The sequence below is a fragment of the Populus alba genome, chromosome 11, assembly GCF_005239225.2.
Source record: "Populus alba chromosome 11, ASM523922v2, whole genome shotgun sequence".
Taxonomy (NCBI): Eukaryota; Viridiplantae; Streptophyta; class Magnoliopsida; order Malpighiales; family Salicaceae; genus Populus; species Populus alba.
In genome coordinates, this window is record NC_133294.1 from 20,508,026 (window position 1) to 20,535,082 (window position 27,057).

The window sequence follows — 27,057 nt, forward strand, 5'->3', positions numbered from 1 at the left end:
TGGCTTTCTGTCTTCACCTTCTGATGCCAACGTGATATGTTTTTTATGAAGGAATGAATCCTACCCGATCCCTCCTTGACTAGCCTTTCATCTCAAGCACCAATTAACTATCGACATTTGACAACGCTGTGAAAATTACTCTCTCTGTATAAATTGACATTTTCCGCAGACAAATCCATGCCGTGATATTCAATTTGACTAATTGCCCACGTGCCCCGCGATTAGTACCATGTGCTTTTATTTTGCACGATCCAATAGCATAAATTTATTTTTTTTTCCGGTGAAGAGAGTGGTTAATTAAAATTATATTAAAATAATATTTTTTTATTATTTAGAATTTATTTTGCACGATTTAAAAATATAATTTTTAAAAAATATTTAAAAGGTTTCAAAATCATTTTTTAACAAAAAAAATAATAAACACACTAGAAATCCATTGATTGTGAACTCTTGGAGGGTGTATCTTTGACAAACACGTATGTTTTAAAATTTTCTGAATAAGATTTAATTTTTTTGATTTAACAGTAAGCATATTTTTATCTATTGCAATTATTTATTTTCCCGGTTAGGTCTTAGATGGAGCCTTCGCATGGCGGATGGTACATTTATAAGGAAATATTTATTTTTTACTGTTTATTTTAGTATCTGAGCTTTAAAATGACAAGTGAAACCGTAGAAAGTTTAATATTAGCTTGCTAGGTTTTAAGTACATGTTTTTGTAGGCAACCGGGCAAGAGGCATATTTTGTTTTCTTTAGAGAGAATTTTTTTTTGGAGTTGTATTACCGATATATTATTAAGCTGCTAAATTTAATTATATGATTATCACTCACGATATTTTCTTATTATTACTATTCTGGAGGATCGGGTTACACAATATCTAAAGTGTTTGGAAATATAATTTTTCATTTTTTTTTTAAAATTAAATATTCTCGATAACTGTTTTGATGCGTTAATTTTAAAAATAAAAAATATATCATTTGAATGTATTTTAACATAAAAAATACTTTAAAAAACAACCGCAACCATACTCCAAACAAATCCTTTATGCATGAATACAAAATATATATCTATGATTTATTATAGATTTTATGCAGATAAGTCAATTCTTGAAAACCTAGGATACAATTAATAAAAAATTACGGTTTAAATCTTGAGTAAACTTAATTTTTAAATTTAGACAAAAGGATGAATCTACCACAACATAATCTAACATAAGGAACTAAAATTTACCATTCACTGTAAAACCCAATAAATCAAAATCCAATCCATTTCTTCAATCCAACTTCACTCTCAATCTTCTTCTCCAACCATTTTCTTTACAGACGGTAACTGACTTCACCACTGTTCCAAACGGGCCTATTAATTGGTCTGAGCTTGAGCTTCCCACCTGAACTTAACATAAGAGATCGGACCATTCGTTGCGACAAGCCACTCTAAATCTTGAACCAAAACAAAAAAATACGTGGGCCTCTTGGTTTTTGTTTGAAACCGATTCTTACCGCCGAAGCTTTTGGCGAGTAGCTCTCCAAACAAAGCAGTCCATTTTTCAGGTGTTCATTAATTGTTGTTTAAAATATTTTTTATTTAAATATTTATTAAAATAATATTTTTTAATTTTAAAATTGATTTTTTATATCAGAAAATAATTTAAAATAATATTTGCCATAGTTCGTGGCAATCCTTTTCTCCTCGAGAAACAGAATTTCAGCAGCTTCCACGCGGACCACATCCGCACCGCCTGCCATTTTCACTAACTTTTGTTTTGTTTTTTTCTCACAATGTAAAAAAAGAAAGAAAGAAAGAAAAGCTAAATCCATTCGTCACCATTGTTTCCACGTGCTACTCTATCGCTGTACTTTTTTACAACCGCAGTGAACACGGTGGCTTTAGCTACTCGGACTTCGGTGGCAATAACTTGCAAGGCACGTACAGGGCTACCTAAACCTCCACAAACTTTTCCATTTCAAACGTTTTAGGCATTTGTTTATGTCCTGATTTTCCGAGTCGTTGAGAAGAAAAGAACAGAAAGGTTTATAGACAGATCGACAGAGGAGTGGAGAAGTGAGACTTGAATATAACTATATAAAAATTGCAGTATTTTTGCTGTTGCTATACTTCTTTTGGTAGCTATGGAGCGTTATGAGATTATCAAGGATATTGGGTCTGGAAATTTTGGGGTGGCTAAGCTGGTCAGAGATAAATGGACTAAAGAACTCTTTGCTGTTAAGTTTATCGAGAGAGGCCAAAAGGTCTGCTTCCTCTGTTTTGCTATCTGTTTGGCTATTTCAATTTCAAAATTTTCCATATTTATCATTATATTTTGTTGATAATCTCTTGAAATTCAATAATTTCTGTTTCTATCACGTGTGCCCGTCATCTTTAATCACCAGGGTGCTTGCTTTGTGTTGCAGATTGATGAGCATGTGCAAAGGGAAATTATGAATCATAGGTCATTGAAGCATCCCAACATAGTTAAATTTAAAGAGGTTTGTTATTGAACTTTCTCTGTCCTGTAATTTCGATTGCCAATTGTTGTCTTATCATTGTTGTATGCTGCGCAGTAAGTTAGCAAGGACTCTAATTTGCTCCATAAGGTTAAATTTCTCTCTCTCTTTATTCTGTTGGAGAAACCGAAAAAAGTATTGACATACATATTTCTCCACGGTATAGTGGAGTATCCATAGCTTGATAGCCAGTTTACGAAGAACTAATTGGAATATATTCTTTCTTTTTAGCGTGACTTCCTAGAATAAATTAATTCGTTTGATAGGGGAGAATCTTTAGTTTGAGGGATTCCTTGAAGCTTTTAATTTGAGATGTTATCCTTTCAGGTACTGTTAACTCCCACCCATTTAGCTATTGTGATGGAATACGCTGCAGGAGGAGAACTTTTTGAGAGGATATGTAATGCTGGTAGATTTAGTGAGGACGAGGTAAAGTAGAGCAAACAAAAATTTCATGGAAAATACTGTTATTATTATCTGCTAGAAGTTGAATGAAAAGAAAAATGAGAAGCATATAGAGGTAATGAATGTTGCTTATTGCTTATCAACATACACTTCCATTAATGTTGTGCTTCCGAGTTTTTTGCATCAGGCAAGGTTTTTCTTCCAACAACTGATATCGGGAGTAAGTTACTGTCACTCAATGGTAAGAACTTAAACCTTTCTTTTGTCAATTTTTCCCAACCTTTCTAAAATGCGCTGCAATAGTTTCAAGAATAGTATTTGATTTTGATACAAGGAGATTTCTATGCTGCAGCAAATTTGTCACAGAGATCTTAAGCTTGAAAATACACTCCTAGATGGCAGCACAGCTCCGCGTGTCAAGATCTGCGACTTCGGGTATTCAAAGGTAAGCATTTTTACTAATGCTAAAGGATGACCATTAGGCATGGAGTTTCACCATCCTTTGGTTACTAATTATCCTGGCTTATTGTGCCGTCAGCTGTGTTGCATTCTCAGCCAAAATCTACCGTAGGCACCCCAGCTTACATTGCCCCGGAAGTTCTATTAAAAAAGGAATATGATGGGAAGGTAACAATCTTTTTAACCTTCTCTTCCCTTTTGATTTACTTGCTTCTCATTTTAGTTGTTTGAAAGCCATTAGTACTATGCCTAATCTTCAAGAGTTACAGATCGCAGATGTATGGTCCTGCGGGGTTACCCTATATGTAATGCTAGTTGGGGCATACCCATTTGAAGATCCTGATGATCCAAAAAACTTCAGAAAGACAATCGGGGTGAGAGTCTATACAAATTAATAAGCACTAGATAGAACCAAGTCTTAGTGCAATTAGTGAAGGTCTGCATATTTATTAAGGAGTTCTAGTTGAAATATTGCTGATCCCATCTAATGACTGCTTGTTCATTGCAGAGGATCCTCAGTGTCCACTATTCAATTCCGGATTATATTCGTGTTTCTGTAGAGTGCAATCATCTTTTATCGCGAATATTTGTGGCTAACCCTGAAAAGGTAAATGAACTTTAGCTTGCACTAAGATATATTAACTGCTTCTCCTTTCATGATCGTAGTGAAAATAAAAGGGGAGAAGATTTCAATTATGTTATGATGCTTTCGTACTGGATGATAGAATAACTTATTTTTGGTAGGAAGCGTCAAGGATCAATTAAAATAAACCTTTGTTATTTGATAACTGATTGAAAGTTTTCAGCTTTTAATTTAGGAGACATGATGACATGGAAGCAACTTTAAGCTGAATGATGGTGGGAGCAATCAGCAAAGCTCCTTTTCCATTAATTCCTTAAAGCATCGCCACCGTTTTCTTTGTCCTGTTGAACTCCTTTTATTATTCTCATCAGCTAATGCTTGGTCACCGTGTAGAGAATTACCATTCCAGAAATAAAAAATCATCCATGGTTCTTAAAGAACTTGCCTATAGAGCTGATGGAAGGAGAAAGCTGGCAGAGCAATGACGTCAACAACCTGTCCCAAAGCATTGAAGAAGTACTGTCTACAATACAGGAGGCAAGCAAACCTGTCTTCCAGTCAAAGGCTGTAGAGCATTTGCTTGGAGGCAGCATGGATCTTGATTGCTTGGATGCTGACGCAGACCTTGAAGATATCGAGACAAGTGGTGATTTCGTGTGCCCATTATGATTAAAACCATGTAAATAGATTGTCTACTTTCCTGAGGTATTGTCTCAATGATTGTGAGCACCAGATCTCCACTAAGGAACTCTTTACACAGTATAATCCATGTTTGGCCATGTGGCATATGGATGCCCCATCTGTAGATCCCTTGTGTTTCTCTGTTCAATCGATCACATGCAGCAACATTTTGTAAGGTCTTGACGTGCATGGCATGGTTAATTCAGATACCTCTAGAACCCGATCGCTGGTTCTTCTCTTTATTAAATGGCGTTGTCACCCCTCCAATATTAAGAAAAAGAAAACAAATATAATAAAGATAGCTAGCATAGCTAAAAGCTGGTTGTCAGGGTGATATAAAGGATTTAGTTTTATTATTTTCCTATTTAATTTATAGTTTTTAGCTTTAATTTTGGAATTTTCTTTTTAAAGGATAGGTGTCAGACTGATACAAAGGATGGTAATTGTTTTATGGAGAGTCATATAATTAAGGAATAAATCATTTAGTAATGAAGCAATATGGTTAAAGTTCCTGTTTTAGATCCTTTTTTTTTAATATGTTTTTTGTTCTTTAAATACTAATCAAATTAAATTCGGTCGCGTCTATTATATAAAAGCTAATGCAGTTCTAACTCTTTTATCAAGTGTTTTGCCAAAATAAGTGTATGCTCTTTGATTTTTTAATAGAACTGGTGAAATACACAGGAGGCCCAGAGTCGCAAGCTGAAATATTTTTTGTATAACGTATTGCTTACGTGTTCTTCATGTTCGGGATTCAAAAGTAGCCATATTTATTTCTGGCAAAAAAAAAAAAATTGATGATTCTTCTACACTATATATATGGTCAAAGTGCATGTAATCCTTTTATGACCTTGATTCGTGAACAAAATAAGGTTTGAAATTGAATATTTTTCTAATAAACACACACAAATTTGGAAAATTATACCACGCTAATTGCTTGATGATCCCTTGCATTCCCGTGCTTGTTTTCAACCTGTCATCGAGCCATTTTATTGAGGAGGTTCTGAGGAACTTGGACCCCGCAAAACCAAGGTGAATTCTGCCCAGAAACTTTATACTAAACTCTCGCTGTAGTAGCACCCAGAGCTCATCGCAGGTAATCTAGACATCAGAAGCACTCCCGAAACCGTTGTTGGGTTTATGAATGGTACTGGTTAATTAGATTGAAAATTAGGGTATTTCTCATCGCTGTACGTAGTAGCTCCCAGAGCTCATCGCTGTAGTATCTCCCTTGGTATTTCTTAGCTTTGGGTTCCCAGTCTAACTTGACCAGATCCGGTAATGTGTGGCAAGGCCTGTTTTCACAGATATGGGATCTTATTAATCCAGTGGCTTGTTTCAACTCTTTAGGGCACTTTGACTCTATTGGATCTTATTGACATGAAAACAACCACGGTCAATCCAGATGTTAAAACATTTGGTCGTCGTTGCCATTTGCTTATTTTAAAGCCGATGTTAAGCCCAAGGATCAATCCAGATGTGTTTCAGCATCTTTTTTTTTTTTTTTTGAGTGAATGACACGTTTATAGCATGGGGTCTGGCTTGGCATTAGTTGATTTTTCTTTTTATTTATTTTTTAATTATATGCTGGCCGTACAAAAAATTATACTAGCCATTTAAAATTTTTTTTTCTTTTAATTCAATCATTTTTCTCTCAATTGTAATCATTTTATTTATATTGATTGTTTATAATTAGATTTTATTTTTGATTTCATTCATGGTTGTTTGATTTTGTTAATTTTTTAATCAAATTTTATTTTTATTTTTTTAATTGTTATTTTTTTATTTTCTTGATTTATTTGTCTTTCTTCAATTTTATCATTGAGCATTTATTTTCATTTAATTTTTATGTCAAGTCTAGTGCCAATTCTTTTAATTGTTATTTTTTTAATTGATTTGTTTTTTTTTCAATTCAATCCCTAAACATTTAATTTCATTTAAATTTTCCTTTACCATTTAATTTTAGCTAGTTTTTATGTTGAATTTAGTCTTTAATTCCTTTAACTACTATTTTTTTTTGTTGTTTTGCATTGCTTTTTTATTGACTTTTTTTTTTTTAATTTTGCCCTCGATACTTGTTTGGTTAATAATCTTACTTGTTTTTTTTTTTTTTTCTAGATTTGTCTTTAATGGAGTGGTCTCATGACTAGGGTTATAAATCTGAAAGATTAGCCTGGGTCGATTTTGATCTTTTTAAAAGTATTTTTTTTTTTTTTACTAGTATTTTTTTCACTTTTCTATTTACAGGGTCATCCTAATTTCATGTTCTATGTCATGTGTCTGATTTGTTCACCCGAATTGGTAGCCAGGTTTACTGGAGGATTTTTTAAATATGTTTTCATTATATTAGCAAGTGTCAATTTCTTATATTTTTCTATGTTTTTGGTCTTTCATATTAGTTTTTTATGGTGTGAATTTATTAAGACATTTTTGTTTGTATTTATTGTTTAATTCATAATTTTTTGAATTTATCTTTTGTGTATTTAAATAAAAAAAGTTTAGTAAACATAATTGGGTAATATATCTTATCTTTACGGTTTTTTTCTTTCTTATTGTTAACGATTTTGTTTTATTTACATAAATAATTATCAATTTATTTAATTCGATGTTTGCATAGGTTTTTCAAATGAAACTTTTATTTTTCAGTGTTGTAAAAAAAATACTTTGGAGCAATCCTGCATGCCAATTATTTTTTTTTAAAAAAATTATAACTTGCATGCCAGATTGGTGATTTTTTTTTTAGTTTTTTCTTTATGTTTTTTTTAAATATATTATTTTTTATCCCTTACACTTGACCTATTTATACAATTTTTCTTTTTCTTTTTTTTAAATTTATTTTTAACATTTTTTTATTTACACTTTTTTGTTAGAAATTTATTTTACACAGATTAAGGAAATGATATTTCAGTATAGCAATTGCAATATTGTTTTATTTTTCAATTACATTAAAAATTAGCTTGAAATTTCACATATTTTTACTAATATATATGATCTTTATTATATTATATTACATATAAGTGTTAATTTTCTAATTCATAGTTATATTTTTTATTTAATGTAATTTTTTTTAACAACAACTACATATTAATTATGCTTTGAAAAAAAAAAAATCCAACCTACAGCTAGATAAATTAAATAAACGTGTTAATACTTTGTTTTTTATATTTATTGACACAAATAATTCTCATAAGCCTTTTAATTTATAATTATTTAAAAAAAAATTTACAAATTTGCATATTTATTTTGTTTTTTTAAAAATTATCCAACCCAGCGTGTATCACATGCTGTATTTTACTCTGAAATGTCAGGCTCGAGTCTTGTACATATTCAATCAAACGAACAATAAGGGAGCCCCTGAGCTGACAGGCGTCACAGGCCAGGACAAACCTCCTGGTCCTACAGGGCAAGTTGCATGGAGCACGGAGGAGCCTAAAGGGGCTTATATCAATACAAACCTCATGGTCCCAGAGGGCACGTTGCATGGACCACGGAGGAGCGAAAGGGGCTTTTTTACACACACATATATTCTCGATAAAAGGGGGTTTGGATTTTTTTGAATTCATAAACACTTGTATTACAATATAATCCACAATATTTGGTATTTGCTTTTGCCTTTTTGTCCCTTTGATTAATAATATTTTCCCTTCTAATTTAGTTTTAGTTTTATGTTCTGCTCTATGTTTATTAAAATTTAAAGTTAATAATTTATTTTAAGTTGAAAATATATCGCAGCGTTATCACTTCCAAGGTGTCAAATTTTAATCCTAGCCGTAGTTAATCCAAACACAAAACCACCATTCATATTTAATTAATTATTCGAAGAGTATGAATTTTAGATGGAAAGATCTAATCTAGTTTTAGATATTCATTCATGTACTTACTATCTAAATACACAAAAGTATCAATTCCAACGCCTATTTTCACTGGACGCCAGTTTATCAAGCATCACATATTTAACCACCATATATATATTTTTTAAAAATTGAAATCAATTTATTTTTAATTTCTTATTTGGGAAGCGACAAGTGTGAAATTGCGGGCATCGGGACCAGTAGTGGTGGCGCCTCCTTTACGCAAACCAATCAACCTCAAAGAATTAGGGGAATCCCTGGACATGTCGTGGGTGTCAACAACCGGAACGACGAGGATTGATTTTTTAAGATCAGTATTGAAAGAAAAAAAGAATTATAAAATACAAAAACAACCAATCGATTTCGCAATAAAGATGATCAAGCGGATGGCCGAGAAGTAATAGAAAGACGAGCATGTACTATCCAACAATAAATTCTTAGATAAATCATAGAGCAGTAAGATATCAGAGTCATTTGTGTTGAGGGGGGTGAAAGTAGAAAAAGGAGGGAGACAACCTCAATGAGAGGCGATGATGTAATGAATTATACTGTTCTGAGCTCCATCTTTTTAGTATTTGAGGTGAGAAGCTGATGCTCTTGTTCTTATCTACTTGAGTTTCGTAAATAGATGATGTTTTGCTATTGCCATTAAATCTATCACGTTCACTTCAAATTGTCCGCAAAGAAACTGATTTCATCCAAAACACAGTGATCACATGATTCCGCCGAGTCTTACGATCCTCGAGGATGAATGAGACAAGCAGTGTGGTCGCCACCGATTGCCATGAACTTGGACAAAACACTACATCAGCTTAGACCAGCCGACCCAGCTTGCTTGCATCATTGAACTTGAAAGACTAGTAAAGTACATGAAGCTGCTACCAAAGAAAGGAAATTAGGAAGTTAGCCCACTAGCTAGATCAAGCTATTGAAAGAATTCCAGTTGAGCCTCTTGTTATTCGTCAAAGGATATAAATTGTATCCCACTACAACATATTTCGAATCTACTCAGGTAAATACGGCTATTATCATATCCTGTCCTGCTCTGCAACAATCAGTCCCAACAGAATCACCAACCTGTCCTAAAAATAAAAAAAATAAAAAGCTTGTTCCGAGGAGAAGATAATGTAATAAACCAAATCAAATGTTCCTCTAAAAACTATGTGCATTGGATGATTCATCTACTTGAAGGGGAAAGAAGTAATTCCTTCTACATCAAGAAACATGCTGATGCTCTGAGGACGAGTCCTTCACGAAATCAAGTCAGCAATCTTTATTTTAGATATGCGAGATCATACTCTTCACAACAGGAGATACAGCTGAATAAAGAGAAGCGCATAGCTTCACAAGGATGCAGTTGATTCAAAATTATGCATACAAAAACAAATGTAGTGTTTCCTGATTAACTAACGGGTCGATTCTTCTTTGTTGGCTTCTGGCTTCTGGTATTCTCCATACAAGTAAGAAGCAAAACCCCATAGACACATGGCCAGGGCCATGCCCTTTTCTGCATTAAAGACCTCTTTCAAGATTATCACAGCAAATGCCTGTTGGACTGGAACCAGAAGAGATGACACAAGCCCCCCTAGAAGTGATGAGGAGTTAAATATCACCCCCAGACTTCCTATTACTAATAACTGCAATACTATGGCTGCTATTAATAGTATGGTGTAGTACTTTGTTTCACCAAGACCAAACTCTGCTGCCTCTTTGGATTAGCCTGAGCAAAACACAAGCTCATTAGAATTATTTTGAACGATGCAACATTAATGATTCAAATAAACCTCAAAAGTTCACATAGATGATGAAGTTTCCTATGCGATTTGCTAAGAGATAGCAATTTGGGTGAGCAATCAATAGGTATAACCCATCCTGAAACCAGTGCAAAGACACGCACACACACATGTTTATGTATGTATGTATGTAATATTTAAGCAGAAATTCCCCAAGGCAGATTATTTAGACTAATATATTTGGCTTGATGAAAGTAAAGTGATAGGGAAACCAATATTTGATCGTGGTAGATTTTAAATCTATGAAACCTTGAAGATTTCAAGCTTCACTGAAGAACTGGTTTGTAAGAGAAGCTTGTGCCAGCTTTTCAGTCGGAAATCTTTGTTTCAGAGTTTGTTACATGGAAATTAGGAAGCACTTCAATTTTCTTTCAGAGTTAATAAGTTCTGGAGAATGAGAAAATTATCAAGACTATTTATCACTTACCTTAAAGTCCTTGTTGATAATCATGGGGATAGAGCAAAATAGAGTAGCAAACATTGATATAAGGAACTGAACTTGCAGGACAAGGTCAAAGGTGATGGCCTTGCCAGCCTTCAAGTAAGTAAACTCCAAAGCAGGCATTAGAAACCCGTGAAGAGCTGCACCACCAATAGTCATGAAGAAACCCAGAATATATTTTCCTTTAGACTCGCCACGGGGTCTATCTCCATTCATATGAAAACCAAGAATAACAGACCCGAAAGTCATCAAAACCACCGCATTTATCGAGTAATGCGTGAACTTATGCTTGACAACTATATATGCAAAAATTGCAGTGAAGGCCAATTGACTAGAACCAAGAATGGAAGAAACAGAAACAGGGAGATATGACATGCCAAAGGAGTAAAGATAGCTATCAAGGCCAAGAAGGAGTCCCAAGATTACACTAGCAGAAAAAAGCCATGGTGTGACCAATAATCTACCGGCCTGTGCTCTAGCTCTAGCTCTCATGTAAGATATGGCTATTGGGATGATCAAGATAGGGAAACCAGCTGTAAGTAGCCAGGCACCGAGCCAATTACTCTTTCCTCCATGCAAATAGTAAATCCTCACAAGCAATGGACCTGCGACTTGACCAACTGCCATTAACATGCAGTTTAAAAATACCAGAAATGCCTTCGTCCGCTTCTTGTTCTGATGCTGGTCTGGTTCATTCTTGTTTCCTAGCTCTGTGTCCATGAATCCTTCTTGATTCAGTAGGCTTGCCTGCGTTAGCGATGAAGGGGAAGTGGATATGCGCAATTTAGTGCGTTAGGCTATTTAATCTTGTTTATTATGTTAGGTAGTGCTAGATACTTGTCAAGATATATTCATCTAGTAGTACTCCCTAATGTTGGCGAACAACAAAGATCACTAGCTAGCAGTAGCAATACTAAAAAATCACAAAAGCAGAGTGACTGTGAAGCCACTGAACTAAAAAAAAAAGTAATATAAGAAAATCCCACCCCAGATTATCATCAATGTAAGGAGTTCCTGCTTCTTTTTTAGTATTTGTGATTAGATTGGTTTTCTGCTTTGTTTCTCAAGTTGATATTTGGCCTTTTGCATGAGGATGGGGTAGACATCATACTTGTTATTGTCATCAAACTTTTGCCTTTCACCTTCGCTTGTCTGGTAAAGGAATTTGATTTCATCCAAAACACAGCCTAATAATTTTGTAGAGTCTGGGGATGAATAAGATGAGCACGTCGCAAGCTCAATGGCCACATCAGCTTTGACCAGCAGCACCAGCTTTTACTTGCGTTGGACTTGAAACATTAGTGCCCTAAATCAAGCAACCACAAAAAAAAAAAAAAAAAAAAAAAAAGCATGACAAGAACGAAGGAGCCTAAGTATGGGCCTATGACCTGTAAACAACCGATTGGTACTGGCCATTTTCATGTGGAAAAAGCTCACCGGCTTACTTAAGCTGTCGAAAGAATTCCAGTTCGGTCTCTTCTCAACGAATATAAATTGTATCGCAGTATAACATTACTAAAATCTCTTAGTTAGAAACTTGGCTATAATTGTTTCTTTAGAAATGTCATAACAATTTAATTTTAGTATGTCGAACAATATGACAGAAGAAAGCCAACAAGTTTTTAATAAATTTAAAGGAGTTAATTTGCTTTTTAATTAGGTAATGTCTAGAACTATTGCTCATTTCTAAAAAACTTGTCTCAAGTGAAAAAAAATAATATATCTTCACTTAAATAACATTTTTGGGAGTATTTAACAATTAAATTAAAAGAAGAAGAAAAGATGTTTTGAGTAGCTCACTCACTTGTTGTGTAGAGTTGGAGTAAAGTCAAGTGATGAATAGTCGAGCTATTGTATCTCCGAGGGGACAAGTGAATGAGAATGTGATGCAGGAAGTTCTGGTAAATTGTACATGGATTTATCAACTAAAATATTAAACTTGGCGGATTTTTCATAGTAGCTCATCTATATTGAAATGTGTCTTGTGTTATTTTCTTACTTTTTACTTTTTAATTTTTTAAAACTTTATTCAGAGATAAGATAATCTTTACATTCAGCCAATTTATTATTCTTAATTTATTTGGAGTAACACTATTTTTTTTTTTTAATAACAATGCAATTTTTGTATTGTCTTTAGAGAATAAACAATCAGAACCTTTGGTCCATAAATCATATAATAATTTTAATTTTTATCATGAGTGATTAAACTACACATGTATCCTTATTATGCAAATTTATTAGTCTTAACTTTAGGGGTTTGATTATCATTTTCTAATAATTTTTTTTTGTTAGAGTTATGATAATGGATAGATTATGCATGAAAAAAGGTGATATTACCTTAGTCATTTGAAAGAGTCTACTAAATTTCAAATGGTTTGGGTGATGATTACATATTCCATTAGATGTGGACAAAAAAAAGATAAGGTATGCAGTCTAATTATTTATTATGATAGTTATAACAAAGTTATGTTGTAGATAAATAATGTCTTGTTTTATTTTTTATTAGAAGAAAAATTATGATAATGCATGGTGTAATGTAGTTTATATGGATGCATGTCATATATTGTTAATAAAACATTGAAAATATAATAAAAATATTGTGCATGATATGCGACACAAAACATATATCCTTAGTTTTAAAGGAAGTGTGTAATGTTGACACCTAGAAGAATAAAAGTAATTATTAAGGTTGAACCAAATAATAACAAGAGTTAAATATATTTGAATGGGGAGCATATTAATATTTTCTACCTTTTATTGTACAATATAATGACTTAAATATCCTTAAAAATAAAAATTAAATAACTTTTATGTAGGGGTATTCTTTAATTTTTAATTTCAAAAGCACAGTAGAAAGTCTAAATTACCTTTCAAAACATAAATTTTATAGTTGTTGTCTAGTGGCTTTTAAGTATTTTCCTCTTAGTTTTTTCTTTATTGTCAAGTTAGGTATGGTTCAATTTGGTATTTTAATAAATACAAATATAAAGAATAAAAAGTCATTGATGCGTGTGACGTATATGCTTGCAAGTGAAAGGAGCCTGCATCTTTATGGCGGAGTGTGCAGGCTCCTCCAGTGGCCAAACACTACCTTCCACGATAGTGTTTGGAGCGACATAACATGATCTTAACGATGGATAGACACATGGCAATCACAAACAACTCATGTAGCTCCGATGACTCTTATTATTTTGATTGTTATTTTTTTATTATTATGTTTTCATGATTTATTTATATTTTTTAATTTTGTCCCTCAACATTTTATTTGATTTAATTTTCATATTCAATTTTGATCCTTGTTCTTTTGATTGATATATATATATATATATATATATATATATATATATATATATATATATATATTATATATAATTTATTTTATTTTTTTAATTTAATCCCTAATTATTTTATTTTATTTTATTTTTATACTAGATTGATCTTTATTATTTGATTTCTATTTGTTTTGTTTTTCTATTATTTTTTTATGATTAGAAATTTCGCTTCATTATTTTTATACCAGATTTAATTCTCAAATCCCTGATCATGGGGTAGCCTAGTTAACATGAGATGAATTATTTTTTTTTGTGTTTTGATTTTTGAAATTATTTTTTTATTTTTTAATTTCATCTTCTAACATTAAGTTATTGGGCCTTTAACTTTATGTTTTTTTTTTTCGCTTTTCTTTTAATTTGGTTATCTTGGGTCATGGGTGAGTAAAAGTAACCTGAGTTGACTTGAGATTTTTATCAACTTTTTTTTATTGATTTACTCGTCTTTTTTTAATTTAATTTTTTTATTCTAATCTTGTATTATGTATCACGATTTAGTTAATATAACCTAGATTGACTTGGTTTTTCATGTTTTTTTTAAATAGTTTTTTTCTTTCAATTTCATCATTTGATATTAATTTATTGGGCCCAAACTTTGTGATTTTTTTCTGTCTCTTTTTTTATAGGGTTATCCTAAATCGCGGGCTACTCAAGTTAAATTAGGTTTACTTGTGTTTTTTTTTTTCCATTGATCTTACCTTAGTCTTACAAAAAAAAAAAAAATATTTTTTATCTTAATTTCATATTGTGGGTTGCCCGTGAATTAGTTAAGTTAATTTATGCTTTCTAAAATATTTTTAAATTTAATTTTTTAAATTTTAAATTATTTAATATTAAGTTATTGAGCTTGAACTTTGTGATTTTTTTTTTGTTTTTTTTGTCTCGTGGGTTATCTCAGGTCTCAAATTAATCAGATTAATCAAGTTAACTTAATTTTTTTTTAATGTATTTTTTATTGATTAAATTTTTTTTTTCTAAAGTATTTTTTTTTTATATAAGATACTTAAATTATATAACCTATACATTATTTTTTTATATTAGGAAAAAATTAATCCGATAAAATCATAAAACCCTAAGCAGAAGGCAAGGTGCAGTCTCTCTTAGTCTCTTCTCATCTCATTTCGGGCACAGCCGCCGCCTCCGCTCCGCTCTCCCAAACATGAAGGTTACTTCCTTCCGTTGATCTGCCTTTGAATCAAAAAACAAAGTTTCGTTGTTGATGAAATCCTAACGACTCCGATTTCATGATTCTCTCGGTCTCATTCTCTGTTGCTTTGTGTCTTGCAGTTCAACATCGCATATCCCACTACGGGATGCCAGAAAAAGCTCGAAATCGATGATGACCAGAAGCTGTAAGCTCCCCTTTTCTCTGTCAAACTGCATTTGCTTTTGTTGGCAAATCATCCCTTTTTTCTTGTCAAAGTTTATTTGATTTTGTCGATTAAAGAGATAGGTGTTCGCGTACTTAGACAAAGATGCTTTGTTTGTGTTGTTAATTTAGTTTATGTGGATAAAGATAACAAATTATAATTTTTTGTCTGGATTTTGCGAACTTTTTACACATTTTCAGCATTCATTTAGTAATAGAAGAGTTTTTCTTTAGAATTTTTTTTGTATCTTTTATGTACTCTGAGTTGGCATCTACAATTCTACATGTGTTTGTTTGGGTCCTGAATATCTACTGCATCCGTTATTTCGAATAGATTTTTTTTATCTTTTAATGCATGCTGTAGCTAGTTTCGACATTCAAAATGTAATGCATTGCAATCCAAGACCTTTAATAAGAAAATAGAACGAAAAGATATTATAATCTGATATAAAAAAAGCTTTCTCCATTTCTTTATAGCATACATAAATTCCACCAAAACCTTAAAGAACCTGATGTTGATAAATGCCCATTTGCATGGGTTTTCTGTTTGTTGCTGTAAATGTGGAACTTACGAAGTGAAGCTTCCATATTGTTAGACCTTTTCTTGTTGGATGGAAAGTCTTCCTTTAAGTAAGGAACCTTAGCTACTTGTCTAGTGCGATATTCTGTATCAACCAACTTGTCTGACTCAATTGTGGTAAATCTTTTCAGTATTAACCATTCTTTGATTGTAGATTCAGCAGCAAGATCTGATTGGCTTCTTTTTTTCCCTGTGTTTTTGGTTATCAGCTGCAATTCTAATTCTGAGATTTATCTCCTTTTACCTCTTTGAATCTGCAGTCGGGCATTTTTTGATAAGAGGATCTCACAGGAGGTCAGTGGCGATGCTCTTGGAGAGGTATGCAAATTCTGGTTTTCTAAATACTGTGTTTATGTTTTACATGTATGCTGACCAATTATCATTTGGGCTTGATAGGAATTCAAGGGCTATGTTTTCGTGATAAAGGGAGGTTGTGACAAGCAAGGATTTCCCATGAAGCAGGGGGTGCTAACTCCTGGCCGTGTTCGTCTTTTGCTCCATAGAGGTTGGTGACTACTTAAATGTTAGACCGTGTTATATTCTCTAAATTTGTTAAACATTCTTGGTAAATATTGGTCATTAAAACCTTATTGCCTATTCTTGTTTGCCTGACTAACATTAAAATGCATTTCTATTTTGCCTCTACAGGAACCCCCTGCTTCCGTGGATATGGAAGACGCAATGGAGAACGCAGGAGAAAATCTGTGCGCGGGTGCATTGTCAGTCAAGACCTTTCTGTTTTGAACCTGGTAATTGTGAAGAAGGGTGAGAATGATCTTCCTGGACTCACTGACACAGAGAAACCAAGAATGAGAGGTCCCAAGAGAGCATCGAAGATCCGCAAGCTCTTTAATCTCTCAAAGGAGGATGATGTTCGCAAGTATGTCAACACTTACAGGAGATCATTCACAACAAAATCTGGTATGACTTCCATTCTTATAATATACTTGTTTATTATAGTTTTTGCAGAAGTCCAGGAGGGATGCAAACAGTTTCTTGGGATTTGTTTGTCTTTAGCTTAATATAATGTCTTGTGGTTCTTGTTTGTTGCAGGAAAGAAGGTCAGCAAGGCTCCCAAAATTCAGAGGTTGGTGACTCCACTAACTTTGCAAAGGAAGCGAGCAAGGATTTCAGATAAAAAGAAGAGAATCACCAAGGCCAAGTCCGAGGCTGCTGAGTACCAGAAACTTCTCGCCACAAGATTGAAGGAGCAGAGAGAACGTCGCAGTGAGAGCTTAGCCAAGAAAAGGTCCAGGCTCTCTGTTGCCTCTAAGCCTTCCATTGCTGCTTAGAATTACAAATCTCTCTAGTTGTTGAGTTTTGGTAGCAAGAGAAATGTTGTCTGAGGTTTCTTTAAATTATAATTGTCATATTTTGAGGTGTTACTTGAATAGTTTTGGAAGTGCTTTGACACTTGGTTCTTTGGATTCTCCATGATATTATGACTGTTTGCTACAATCAAATGGAATCCTTTTAAAACTTGAACCTCCGCTCCAGTCCTTGTTTAATTTTGTTGGCAAAGGTGAATGTTAGGTGGTTCCTGTGATTTCCGGTCGATTTGAATATTAGGGTTCAGGCACTGTCAAATTAATATTGTATGCTAACTGTTACCAAAACTATGATAACGGTATCCATGATCGATTCCAAAACTGTTAAATATGAGGTTCATTCACTGTCACCGAGGTAAACTGTAAAAAAGGAAAATACATCTAACTATTTACCATCATATTTGATTAAAACCTTCCGGCATTCAAACAATTAAAGGTACGGATGCAGACTACAAACTTGTAATTTGTCATTTTCCAAAGGAATATACAAGCAAATTTATTGCACTGGCTAAAATAAATGATATTTCAACAAGCTAAAACTTGAATTGTTAAGTTATTATTGGAAATCCTTTGGACTTGATCCCGAGGAATGGAACGTGTCCGAGTTAAATGAATTAATAGAGAAGGTATGAGACCAGTGCCGGCCTCAATACGCACAGCTGCGACTCCGAAATAGATGAGGAATGCAGAGGCCTTCAAGAGACGCTCTTGTAATTATTTAGTTCACCCCACACAGTCAACTCAACTTCTTCCCATGACTTCGCCACTCTAAGTTCCTTCCAGATACTGAAAATAGCTCCCAAGATGTTCTCTTCATTCAAAATACAGTAGCACCTGCAGACATGCAATGAACAATCCCTTCTTAAACCGTTCTCCGTTTATACCATACAGTGAATGAAGAATAAAACGATAAGGAACGTGACAGAAACTGGTAGTTACAAATACATATCAATCTTTTCATACGTCCACAGCTGACAGGACTGCTCTCCTAGGCTAAAGTTCAAAAAGTTTCTTTGAGAGTTATTTGGTAGCAAGCTCATGTACATTAGAGGATTCTATATTAGTTTATCTATAAATTAGAAAATAGATTTGGTATTAATCAACTTTTATAAATCAGGGGTCACTCCTAATTAGAATATATGATTTGATTTGGTTACTGATTTCTTGACTTGTATTTTCCTTTAAATAGGAAACTTGTAAAGACTATATTGAATCAAGTCAATAAACTGATTTCATACTCAGTCTTCACAAACTTCTTTTGCTGCTGACAAGACATAATACGGGACTTTCTTCCATCAATTCAAAATAATTCTCTCTTGACATGTCATAGTATGCTTACGCATGTATATCTTGCTTCTAGACATTTCTCTACACCTAGTAATCACTCATCCAAATGGTATATAAGGGAACAGATGAGGTTAACATCTCAAAATGATATTCTAACATCAACTTACGATTTTTTATAACAAGTTGCGGGACATGCAGTGTGTGAAAGAGGTAAGAATAAATAGAAATCATTTACTTACATGGCATGGTATGACAGTCTTTCAAATTTATCACCGCCATCAATTACTTCCTCCTGGTTTCTTGTCAAAAAAGGTAGTCCATAGCTCTCTAAGAATTGCTTAAAGAGACTGGAATCACCTCTAAAGATATCCAAGTATATCGGTATCACATCATAAATGCGGTCACCTGTAAAAGAAACAATCATTTTGATGAGAAAATGTCCTATTTTTTAAGTGAAGTCAACGTTTTGGTTCTTTTAATCAGTAAAGATAACCTTTAACACATGGAGTGCAAAAGTACACTAGGCCTAAGTACTCTCGATATTTAATGCTTTGAAGTGCAAATCTTCAGAGTCTGATTGGCATGTGGCATTTATTACTGAAAAGAAAAGGATGAATGCAAAATGGTTTGGGACGACTTCCATTGTTAATATTTCAGTTCCAATTTTTGAGACACAAAGTTCAGTGTGAAACTATTAAATTTGGCATTGTGCTTTATATATAAAACAGAAACTGTACTAGTGTTAATAACATTGAACAATGAAAGAACCTACATATATGAAAAGGCACTAACCAATAGAAAGATTACTGAAATCAAGAATGTGGCTAGGACACCATGGTTTATCAACATCACCATGATCATTGCCAGCAGCACAATCATTGTCTGCCAGACAAGTATCTGAAGCATTGCCCCTAGAGCATGAGCTAATCGAATATGGTTCCATGTGAACATTGTCATCCATAATATCAGAGTGTATCCAGGAGCAAGGCTTACAGATTTTGTTCGTGCCATTTTCAGCCTAAAATCAAATAGTAAGATCACATAAATCATCAGACTAGTTATGCATAAGATGAAAGAGGATTACCATTGAATATAAGCAACATGGATAGCAGTAACATGAGCCAAAAAGAAATATATAGCAGGATCAGGAGGAACCTGGAAAGCATTCAACAGCTTTGTAAGATCATCTGGGATGTAATCATCGACTTTTTCTATCAGTGTTCTAGGAATGGGATCCCCCCTATAAAATGAAAATGTCTGTCTCAGAAGGGTATCAAGGAAAATCTGTCACGTAGTTACATATGTTCATGATTCAACTGTAATAACTAGAAATTTGAGGTCTACCAATTTTCCAAACGGTTTGTGACATTCATCTTCCTCCTGCGTAGAGTTCTGATGAAGACATTCCATTCTTCAGGAATTTCTGGTGTGGGAATAGCCTCCATATAACCATCAGCAAAGGGCAACTTCACTTTTAGTTTGATATCTGAGAAAGTTGACTTCTTTAAAGATGGACAGGGTAAGAGATGAAGGTTTCGCAGCTGCTCCCCCAAAAAGGAAGTCAAGTTTAGCACCTCTTCCCATGACAACATATCTCTTCTGCCATTAGGACAGATATACATTGATAGCAATGAGAACACATCGAAGACGATTCTGAAATTCTGTAAGTTGTGTGACATTAGGACCAAAAGAGGAAACTACTAAAGTTAAGATAACTTACAATTGAGCAAATATCTTTCCTTTGCATCTCCTTGTTATGATAAATGGCCATATGCTTGTGCATCCAGATGAATTTATTGGCTCATTCATTGGCATCCCAGCTTTTCTACATTCAAATTGTTTTTTTCCCCAAACACCAAAAAGGAAATCATCTTCTTTCCAATTTTCTGGAACCAGATTGCAGTTACCAATCACAATAGGCACACCTTTGCCATCCCAAGGCACGATTTTGAGAGCTCCATTGTCAAGATAAAGAATTCCACTTGCCAAAACATCAGGAACATGATTTTTAAGAGGGGAGTTGACTTTGGACAGCAGACTATAGAACTCAAGCTGCAAAGATGCAATGCAAATTAGAAAATGGATCCACAGAGGGTAGTAGACAAGGAGTAAAAATTGAATTATACCTCAGTGCCTAAAGCATACATTGTAGCTTCCAGCCCTCCTTCAACTAAGATTTTAATCGCACAGTCAGCTAGGAGATAAACCTGATATGGTATAACAGTTACTGACAGCTAGATTATAAAAACAACTTTCAATTTACTACATATGATAATGATTCTGTACGTCCATCACAATTTAATAATACCAAAGCACTTAGTACAAGCACAGAGAGCATTAGCTAATGATGTTCATTCAGAAGCTGTATTTTCTTAACCCTTTCCCCAGGGTTATCTCAGCTCTTCTAAGCATTATAATCATAGAATCTGCTTTTGAGCACATATACAGTAGATTTTCAGTTCTGAGATGACTTGTACAAACAAATTTCAACCAATTCATCACATAAGCAATAAGAAATTAATTCTGTCAGTTGAGTGAAAAAAATATAATGCAATAATCTTAATGGTGTGTGACACCATCCCTAGCTAGGTCTATTTTGTCTAGTGGATGCACAAGATTGAAAGTGTCCTAATCTTTGTCACTCCATTAAATGATATAACAATCCCTGCTGCTGCTGCAGCTATACTGATTCATTAGAGGATCCATGATCATCTGGATTTTATATTAAATAACACATCAAGAGCCCCTTGCATTTACTTCTCAAATGTCACTTTCAGCATTTCAACAAAAACACAAGAAAAACAAGGTTGTAAGCTTGACTTGAAAAAAAAAAACAAATGTGCAGGGGAAGAAAAGATAAAAGAAATATTATTTCAGAAATACAAGCCTTGTCACTTACAGGATTGCTACCCGTGCCAACAGGAAGCTTCTCATCAGCAGTTGGAGAAGGCAAATTGTGGAAGGCACAAATTTCTTGAAGACAATCTAACCATTTATCCGCTTGTAGCGCAAGACATGCTCCCTAGGACAATATAGAGCAGAAAAGAAATAGTAAAGCAATGGAAACAAAGTGGCTCCTCAACAAAAGCCATGAAGCAAGGACCACAGAAGAATCTAGCTAAACAACTACACTAGATTGTCAAGAAAAAGAATAAATAATGAGTGTCAAACAAATTACTATTTTTCTATGATTTAATCCATTAATTATTGATTGGAGCAACCAATTATACATTTGACTTGAGATTTGATCTTTTTTGAACTATTTATTGACTTCACACGTCTTAAGTTTGCCCCCAGCATTCATTAGTGCCTGGGATCCTCAGTTTGCATATGATTGCTCAATATGATGGAATAGATTATGCGGGCAAGACTTCATGTTCACCCTTTCGAATGCAATTGTTAAATTCCCAGGGAGAAATGGAACACATGAAAGATACCACTACTGTTTTTACGATCATGTGGCCAATAAAATGGAAATTTCGATTTTATTTTAATTACCATTTCAGTCCTTGCCTATAGAAAATTACTTCTTCATGTCATAGATAAAACTATTTGTCTGGAGAAGAAAAGAAAAGGAAAGAAGACAACAGCTAAAAGAATGGTAGTACCTTCCATACAAGCTCTCTCAGTCCTGGCCTGCCAACCCAAAGCTTTGACAGCCACTCTCTCATTTCTCGTGGTCCAATGCTGTTGCCTGAGCTCCATGGAGAACTGTAGTGGTTTCTATCTTTATCCAAATACATTGCTAAGAACTTTATGTCATAAGAAAAGCCTTGTTTCCACAAATTGTAACTTTTAGAGGCACCATTAGCAGTTGTTATATATTCGGGATCTTCAATAGGTTCTTGAACTCTGATCCTCTTCTCTTTCCTTGTCAGGTCTGCGTAACTCAGATCATCTTTATCATAATCCATATTCATTTTGACATCCTCAAGACTGCTATCATCAAGAGCCAACAATCCAACTCGGCAAACTCCTTTATGACGATAACCAGGTGCCATATCTAAACATACATATTCAAAGTTTTTGGAGTTCACAAAATTTTGTGTAACAGCAACAGTTGGCTCAAGATTCAGGACGCAGTGCCACCATCCACTTGGAACAAAAATTGTCTCCCCCGGTAGTTGGGTACACTCAATCGGCTTGTCTTCGTCAGGAAGAAGTGGATAAAAATCTAACCACCACTGTACAATCAGAAAAAAAGAGCCAGTAGGTGCAAATCTGAGAAGTGCTTGAGAAAATACAAGATGAGTTATAAAGGACAGGGATAGCTGCAACAAATACCTGCAATGATGATGGTGTGTCAATATTGACATCACCATCGTCTTCATTTACATGCACAGTGACACCTAAAGGTACCCTTCCAGGAGGATACAAGGCCCACCTGTCCAAAATGATTTGGATATATCAGTTATTTCAACCATAAGAAAGTGATACAGAATAGAAGAAATTTATGCACCACAATTGATGAATGAGATACGTGTTCAAAAAACACTCGGTGAAATAGGTCCCAGAATTGAGCTTTTTCAAATACCTACGCTGTACTCAAGTAATATTACCCTTGCATTCAAGGCATAAAATGATTAGTTAAAATGCATAACCTCCCCAAGAATGCAATGCACTTAAAATCATCACATTCGATTGATCGGAGCAGTTGAAAAAAAAACAACTACAACATGAAATATGAAATCTACCTTTTACGGCCACATAGCAGAGTATTCCAAGCACTGGTGAGAGATGGATCAACATGCCAAGAGGCACCAGATCTCTCGGGGCCCATAATAAGCCATCTAAATGGTGGTCGTTGTTCTCCATCTAAGACCTCAAACAGGTCTTCTTGAAACAGATGAGGAACACTGTAATCCTTCAACAAGCTGGGTGCAGTTTCCCCAAACTGAAATGAATAGGGAGTCAAATGATGCTAACATTTTCATCCTTTTAAGGGAGAAAAAAAGGGAAAAGAAAATATTTCTGCCACAGCTGTACCTTGTCATCAAAAATATATAGGGGATCCTCATCATGTTGAAGATACATGTACGATACATAATCTTTTATTTTCATTGAGATTTTCTTACAGCTCCTCTGAGAAATCCTAAAAGCTGTATCTCCGTACTTCAGAGATAGCTGGTCAATTGTCCATGTATTCCGTGCTGGCCAAGTATCAGCCAATCCAGCAAGCAAAACCTGGTAAATAGTTGGGCAATGCCCCAGGAAAGAAAAAAAATATAAAGATATTATTTATATAAGAACCAAAAAGGTTTGAAAATTAATCAAAGAACATCTGCCATAGACAAACAAGTAGCAAGTTTTTCCAGTTTTTTACACACCAAACTTCTTACATAAGTTGACAACAAATCCAAGGGAGAAAAACACCAGTGTGATTATCGACAATAGCCAACTCAGAAAAAGTAAAAGAATGGTTGAATAAATAAACATCTTTGACAGTGGAGGTTTTTACTATATTTTCATCACACTCTTATTTAAGGATAAAAGGACAGCCGTTTAGGCACTTCTTGAAACACTAGCTAGCATGTCTTGACACCACAGTAAACCAGTTTCAGAATACAAATGGCCAGAAACAAGGAAAAGGGTCATTGATAGCGGTGCCAGAGCATAATTGCCCTATTGGTGACAACAACACCAGAAGTCATGTTGCAGCATCCAGCACATGTATTTCTAGTCATATTAGCCTCGGTATGATGAAAGTTAAAAGAATGAAAATGCAGCATCATCCGTAGCTGGTGAATACTGATGATTTATGCACATTGTAGAGATTTCATAGTGACGCTGTATAACTGTAGTAAAGATAGTAACAATAATTTGGAGTTCATAATAGCAACTTTTAGCAGCACAGGAGCCAGTGTGAAGATGAAAGAATATTGCTGTAACAGTCACCGCGGACTTCTTATGTTTACCAGAGTATATAATCCTCACTATATCCATTCAAAGTAACACAATGAATCCAAAAATCAAAAATTTCACCATACCGGTTTCCTCCCATCATACTCTTGAGAAAATTCTTCCAAAGACAAGTCTTCCCTTCTTTCCACATTTCCATCATCAAAATTAAAACCACTCAACGTAGTATGGCATCTGTATAATCTTTTATACAAAAACAAGGAGCTGAACCCTGCAAACAAGCATAAAAATTATACTTGAGCTAAATAAGAGCCCTATAACTAAAAGTCATCACTATAAAATTCAAGAAACCACGCCATCATCATCACAACTTTACCATTAAAATGAAGTGGTTTTCCGCAACGTTCTTGATATTCTTCCGGAACATTCTCTCTGAAAACCAAAAAAAATCAGACGACGATAACGCCACGAATTCAATCATTCTTGTTTCAAATTCTAAATAAAAATAAAAGTAAAAATCATTCTTGCAGGAGCCTTTAATGTGAAATGCTTAGACTTACACATCCAATGCAGTTTTCTTCCAGGAGCCTTTATACTGAAGCGGACCGTTTAACTTGTTAAGGCACAGGCTCATCCACAGTGGTTCCTCGTTGCATAAAATGTACATCACACTGCGGATGTGTATCAACCATAAATACTCAATAAAAAAATCAAACAGATCCAATTCTCACAATTTAATAGCAGAAACGTAAGAAAAATTAATCAAAACAGAAATTTAAGAAAATATAATTTAAAATTAGACGATAGAGCTATATATATATATATATATATATATATATATATATATATATATATATGCTCGAACCTGCTAACACAAGCGAAGCGAGCGACATCGCGAGGAGTTAGATTGTCTAAAATAGAGCAGATGAGTTCATCGGGGAGGACTTGAAGATTGCCTAGACCTTCAGCTCTGCGATCTTTAATTTCTAAAACCTCAACTTGAGAAATCTCCATGGATGAGATGAATCTTGAAATCAGAAAATGTTCGATATTAGCTGTTTGGGCCTTTATAAATGTTTCCGCGTATTTTAAACGCGGCGTTTTGGACACTGCACGCCTTCTACTCGTGTCTTATCCCACCTGCTCGCTTATGCGCGTAGAATTCACTCCACGCCAGACGTTAGATATATTTGCCTGTCTTTCTCCGCCCGTTGCTATTTTATTTCCACGAAGGAAATGGCATTGCTTCTACGCGTGGGAAAATAGCGTTATGCCCGTGTGTCCGTGTCTCTCTTTTGATTGTTCTAGCTATTTCAACAGAAGAGATAGCTTTGTTTCTCCCTCCCCTGTACTAATTTCAGCTGTTTGATGGGTGGCTGCTTCGATTCTTGCAGGGAAGTGTTACGGAAAAGGCATTTTGACCTTCATGTTTTCTTTGCCACTGCGGAAAAGGTTGGATTTGGGTTTAGATTTATGCTATATAATTGCCCGCGTTATTACACTGCAGGATTAATTTAAAAAAATATATTTATATATACCTTGGTATTGAATTGATTTCGACGTGACTGGATGATATTGACATGTGTAAAGAAAAAGTAAATAATTTGATCAATGGATAATAAAACTCCACTGTGAAATTTTAGATTTATTTTTAAAATTATTAATTTAAATTTTATAAATATCAAGATCATTAAAGATTATATAATTTTTAACTTTAAAGTCCGTGGAATTAGTCGAGATGTGGCAAGCTAGTGCTGACATCCATGTTAATAAAAAAAAAAAAAAAATTGTAAAAATATAATGTGATTCTAAATAAATATTTTAGGGGAGTTGTTTTTAATAAATATTAAAACAACAATATATTTTATCGATTTGGATCAATTTGGGTTATTGTTTATGAAGCTTAATTTCCATTAAATTCAATGTTGAATTATGAGATTGAAAAAAAAAATGACCCAAAAAAATAACTCAAGTCAAACCGGATTAATTCGTCAAACTCGCAATCTGGGTAGTGAGATCAAAATAACCTAATAGAAAGCAAATAAAGATAAATTATGAAATTCAATTCCAAATCAATTTAGAGTTGAAAGATGAAATTGAAAAGAAAAAAACAATTCAAAAATATACATAATGTTTTTTTGAGTCAACCAAGTTTAACTTCATAAAACACGTATCAAAATAAATTATGAAGTATAATTCTATGTTAACCCAAATGATGAATGATAGAATTAAAAAGAAAAAAAATCATTTAGAAATGAGGGAAAAATTAAGCTGTCAAATCTACAGTCTAGATCATAAATTTGGATAATCCCATAAAAAGTAAATTAAAAAAATTATAAAGTTTAATATATAGTAAACCTAAAATTAAAAAATACATATAAATCAGGAAAAAGTGAAATAAAAAAAATATTATTCAAACAGATAATATTATATAATTAGGGTATAATAAAACCACATCCTTCTTTAATATTTTGTTAAATTTTTGTTATTTGTATTTTCTATATTAGGCTCTATACCTGTACCAATACTTGTAAATTACTCATGAAGCTATTTTGATAATATGCAAAGCTGTGGGTTGCGTAAGA

The 27,057-nt window shown here is 33.8% G+C and overlaps 4 protein-coding genes across 4 annotated transcripts; 2 read left to right on the forward strand and 2 right to left on the reverse strand.

The window, feature by feature from the left end:
• The first annotated feature begins 1,804 nt into the window (after window positions 1-1,804).
• On the forward strand, window positions 1,805-4,881 carry LOC118031605 (serine/threonine-protein kinase SAPK2). Its single transcript, XM_073412606.1, has 9 exons — window positions 1,805-2,251; window positions 2,414-2,488; window positions 2,834-2,935; window positions 3,099-3,152; window positions 3,264-3,360; window positions 3,450-3,538; window positions 3,640-3,744; window positions 3,879-3,977; window positions 4,347-4,881. Exons 1-9 carry the CDS (start codon window positions 2,132-2,134, stop codon window positions 4,620-4,622), a joined length of 1,017 nt encoding a protein of 338 aa, XP_073268707.1. The 5' UTR covers window positions 1,805-2,131; the 3' UTR covers window positions 4,623-4,881.
• Window positions 4,882-9,996: 5,115 nt separating this feature from the next.
• LOC118031606 (purine permease 1) lies at window positions 9,997-11,762 on the reverse strand. Its single transcript, XM_035036080.2, has 2 exons — window positions 10,706-11,762; window positions 9,997-10,205 (listed from the first exon to the last, which is right to left on the reverse strand). Exons 1-2 carry the CDS (start codon window positions 11,438-11,440, stop codon window positions 10,143-10,145), a joined length of 798 nt encoding a protein of 265 aa, XP_034891971.1. The 5' UTR covers window positions 11,441-11,762; the 3' UTR covers window positions 9,997-10,142.
• Window positions 11,763-15,071: 3,309 nt separating this feature from the next.
• Window positions 15,072-17,483, forward strand: LOC118031609 (small ribosomal subunit protein eS6). Its single transcript, XM_035036082.2, has 6 exons — window positions 15,072-15,214; window positions 15,337-15,401; window positions 16,259-16,316; window positions 16,395-16,503; window positions 16,647-16,919; window positions 17,052-17,483. Exons 1-6 carry the CDS (start codon window positions 15,209-15,211, stop codon window positions 17,288-17,290), a joined length of 750 nt encoding a protein of 249 aa, XP_034891973.1. The 5' UTR covers window positions 15,072-15,208; the 3' UTR covers window positions 17,291-17,483.
• A 206-nt stretch (window positions 17,484-17,689) lies between these two features.
• On the reverse strand, window positions 17,690-25,725 carry LOC118031608 (lysine-specific demethylase JMJ21). Its single transcript, XM_035036081.2, has 16 exons — window positions 25,338-25,725; window positions 25,033-25,143; window positions 24,849-24,904; window positions 24,601-24,743; window positions 23,600-23,797; window positions 23,308-23,507; window positions 22,898-22,997; window positions 22,222-22,797; window positions 21,513-21,635; window positions 20,740-20,820; window positions 20,334-20,665; window positions 19,958-20,212; window positions 19,769-19,853; window positions 19,406-19,631; window positions 18,853-19,018; window positions 17,690-18,160 (listed from the first exon to the last, which is right to left on the reverse strand). Exons 1-16 carry the CDS (start codon window positions 25,484-25,486, stop codon window positions 18,022-18,024), a joined length of 2,940 nt encoding a protein of 979 aa, XP_034891972.1. The 5' UTR covers window positions 25,487-25,725; the 3' UTR covers window positions 17,690-18,021.
• Between the last annotated feature and the right edge of the window lie 1,332 nt (window positions 25,726-27,057).

Bases quoted from the DNA above. Each gene is read 5' to 3' on its own strand.
- LOC118031605 (XM_073412606.1), top strand. From the start codon at position 2,132: ATGGAGCGTTATGAGATTATCAAGGATATTGGGTCTGGAAATTTTGGG. The intron at 3,361-3,449 runs GCATTTTTACTA...TTGTGCCGTCAG, and splicing joins CTTCGGGTATTCAAAGGTAA to CTGTGTTGCATTCTCAGCCA. The intron at 3,539-3,639 runs GTAACAATCTTT...CAAGAGTTACAG, and splicing joins AAAAGGAATATGATGGGAAG to ATCGCAGATGTATGGTCCTG.
- LOC118031606 (XM_035036080.2), bottom strand. From the start codon at position 11,440: ATGGACACAGAGCTAGGAAACAAGAATGAACCAGACCAGCATCAGAAC. The intron at 10,206-10,705 runs GTAAGTGATAAA...TGTTTTGCTCAG, and splicing joins TTATCAACAAGGACTTTAAG to GCTAATCCAAAGAGGCAGCA.
- LOC118031609 (XM_035036082.2), top strand. The intron at 16,317-16,394 runs GTATGCAAATTC...TGGGCTTGATAG, and splicing joins GTGGCGATGCTCTTGGAGAG to GAATTCAAGGGCTATGTTTT. The intron at 16,504-16,646 runs GTTGGTGACTAC...TTGCCTCTACAG, and splicing joins TCGTCTTTTGCTCCATAGAG to GAACCCCCTGCTTCCGTGGA.
- LOC118031608 (XM_035036081.2), bottom strand. From the start codon at position 25,486: ATGGAGATTTCTCAAGTTGAGGTTTTAGAAATTAAAGATCGCAGAGCT. The intron at 25,144-25,337 runs GTTCGAGCATAT...ACACATCCGCAG, and splicing joins CGCTTCGCTTGTGTTAGCAG to TGTGATGTACATTTTATGCA. The intron at 19,632-19,768 runs GTTCCTCCTGAT...ATTTGATTTTAG, and splicing joins AGCTGTTGAATGCTTTCCAG to GCTGAAAATGGCACGAACAA.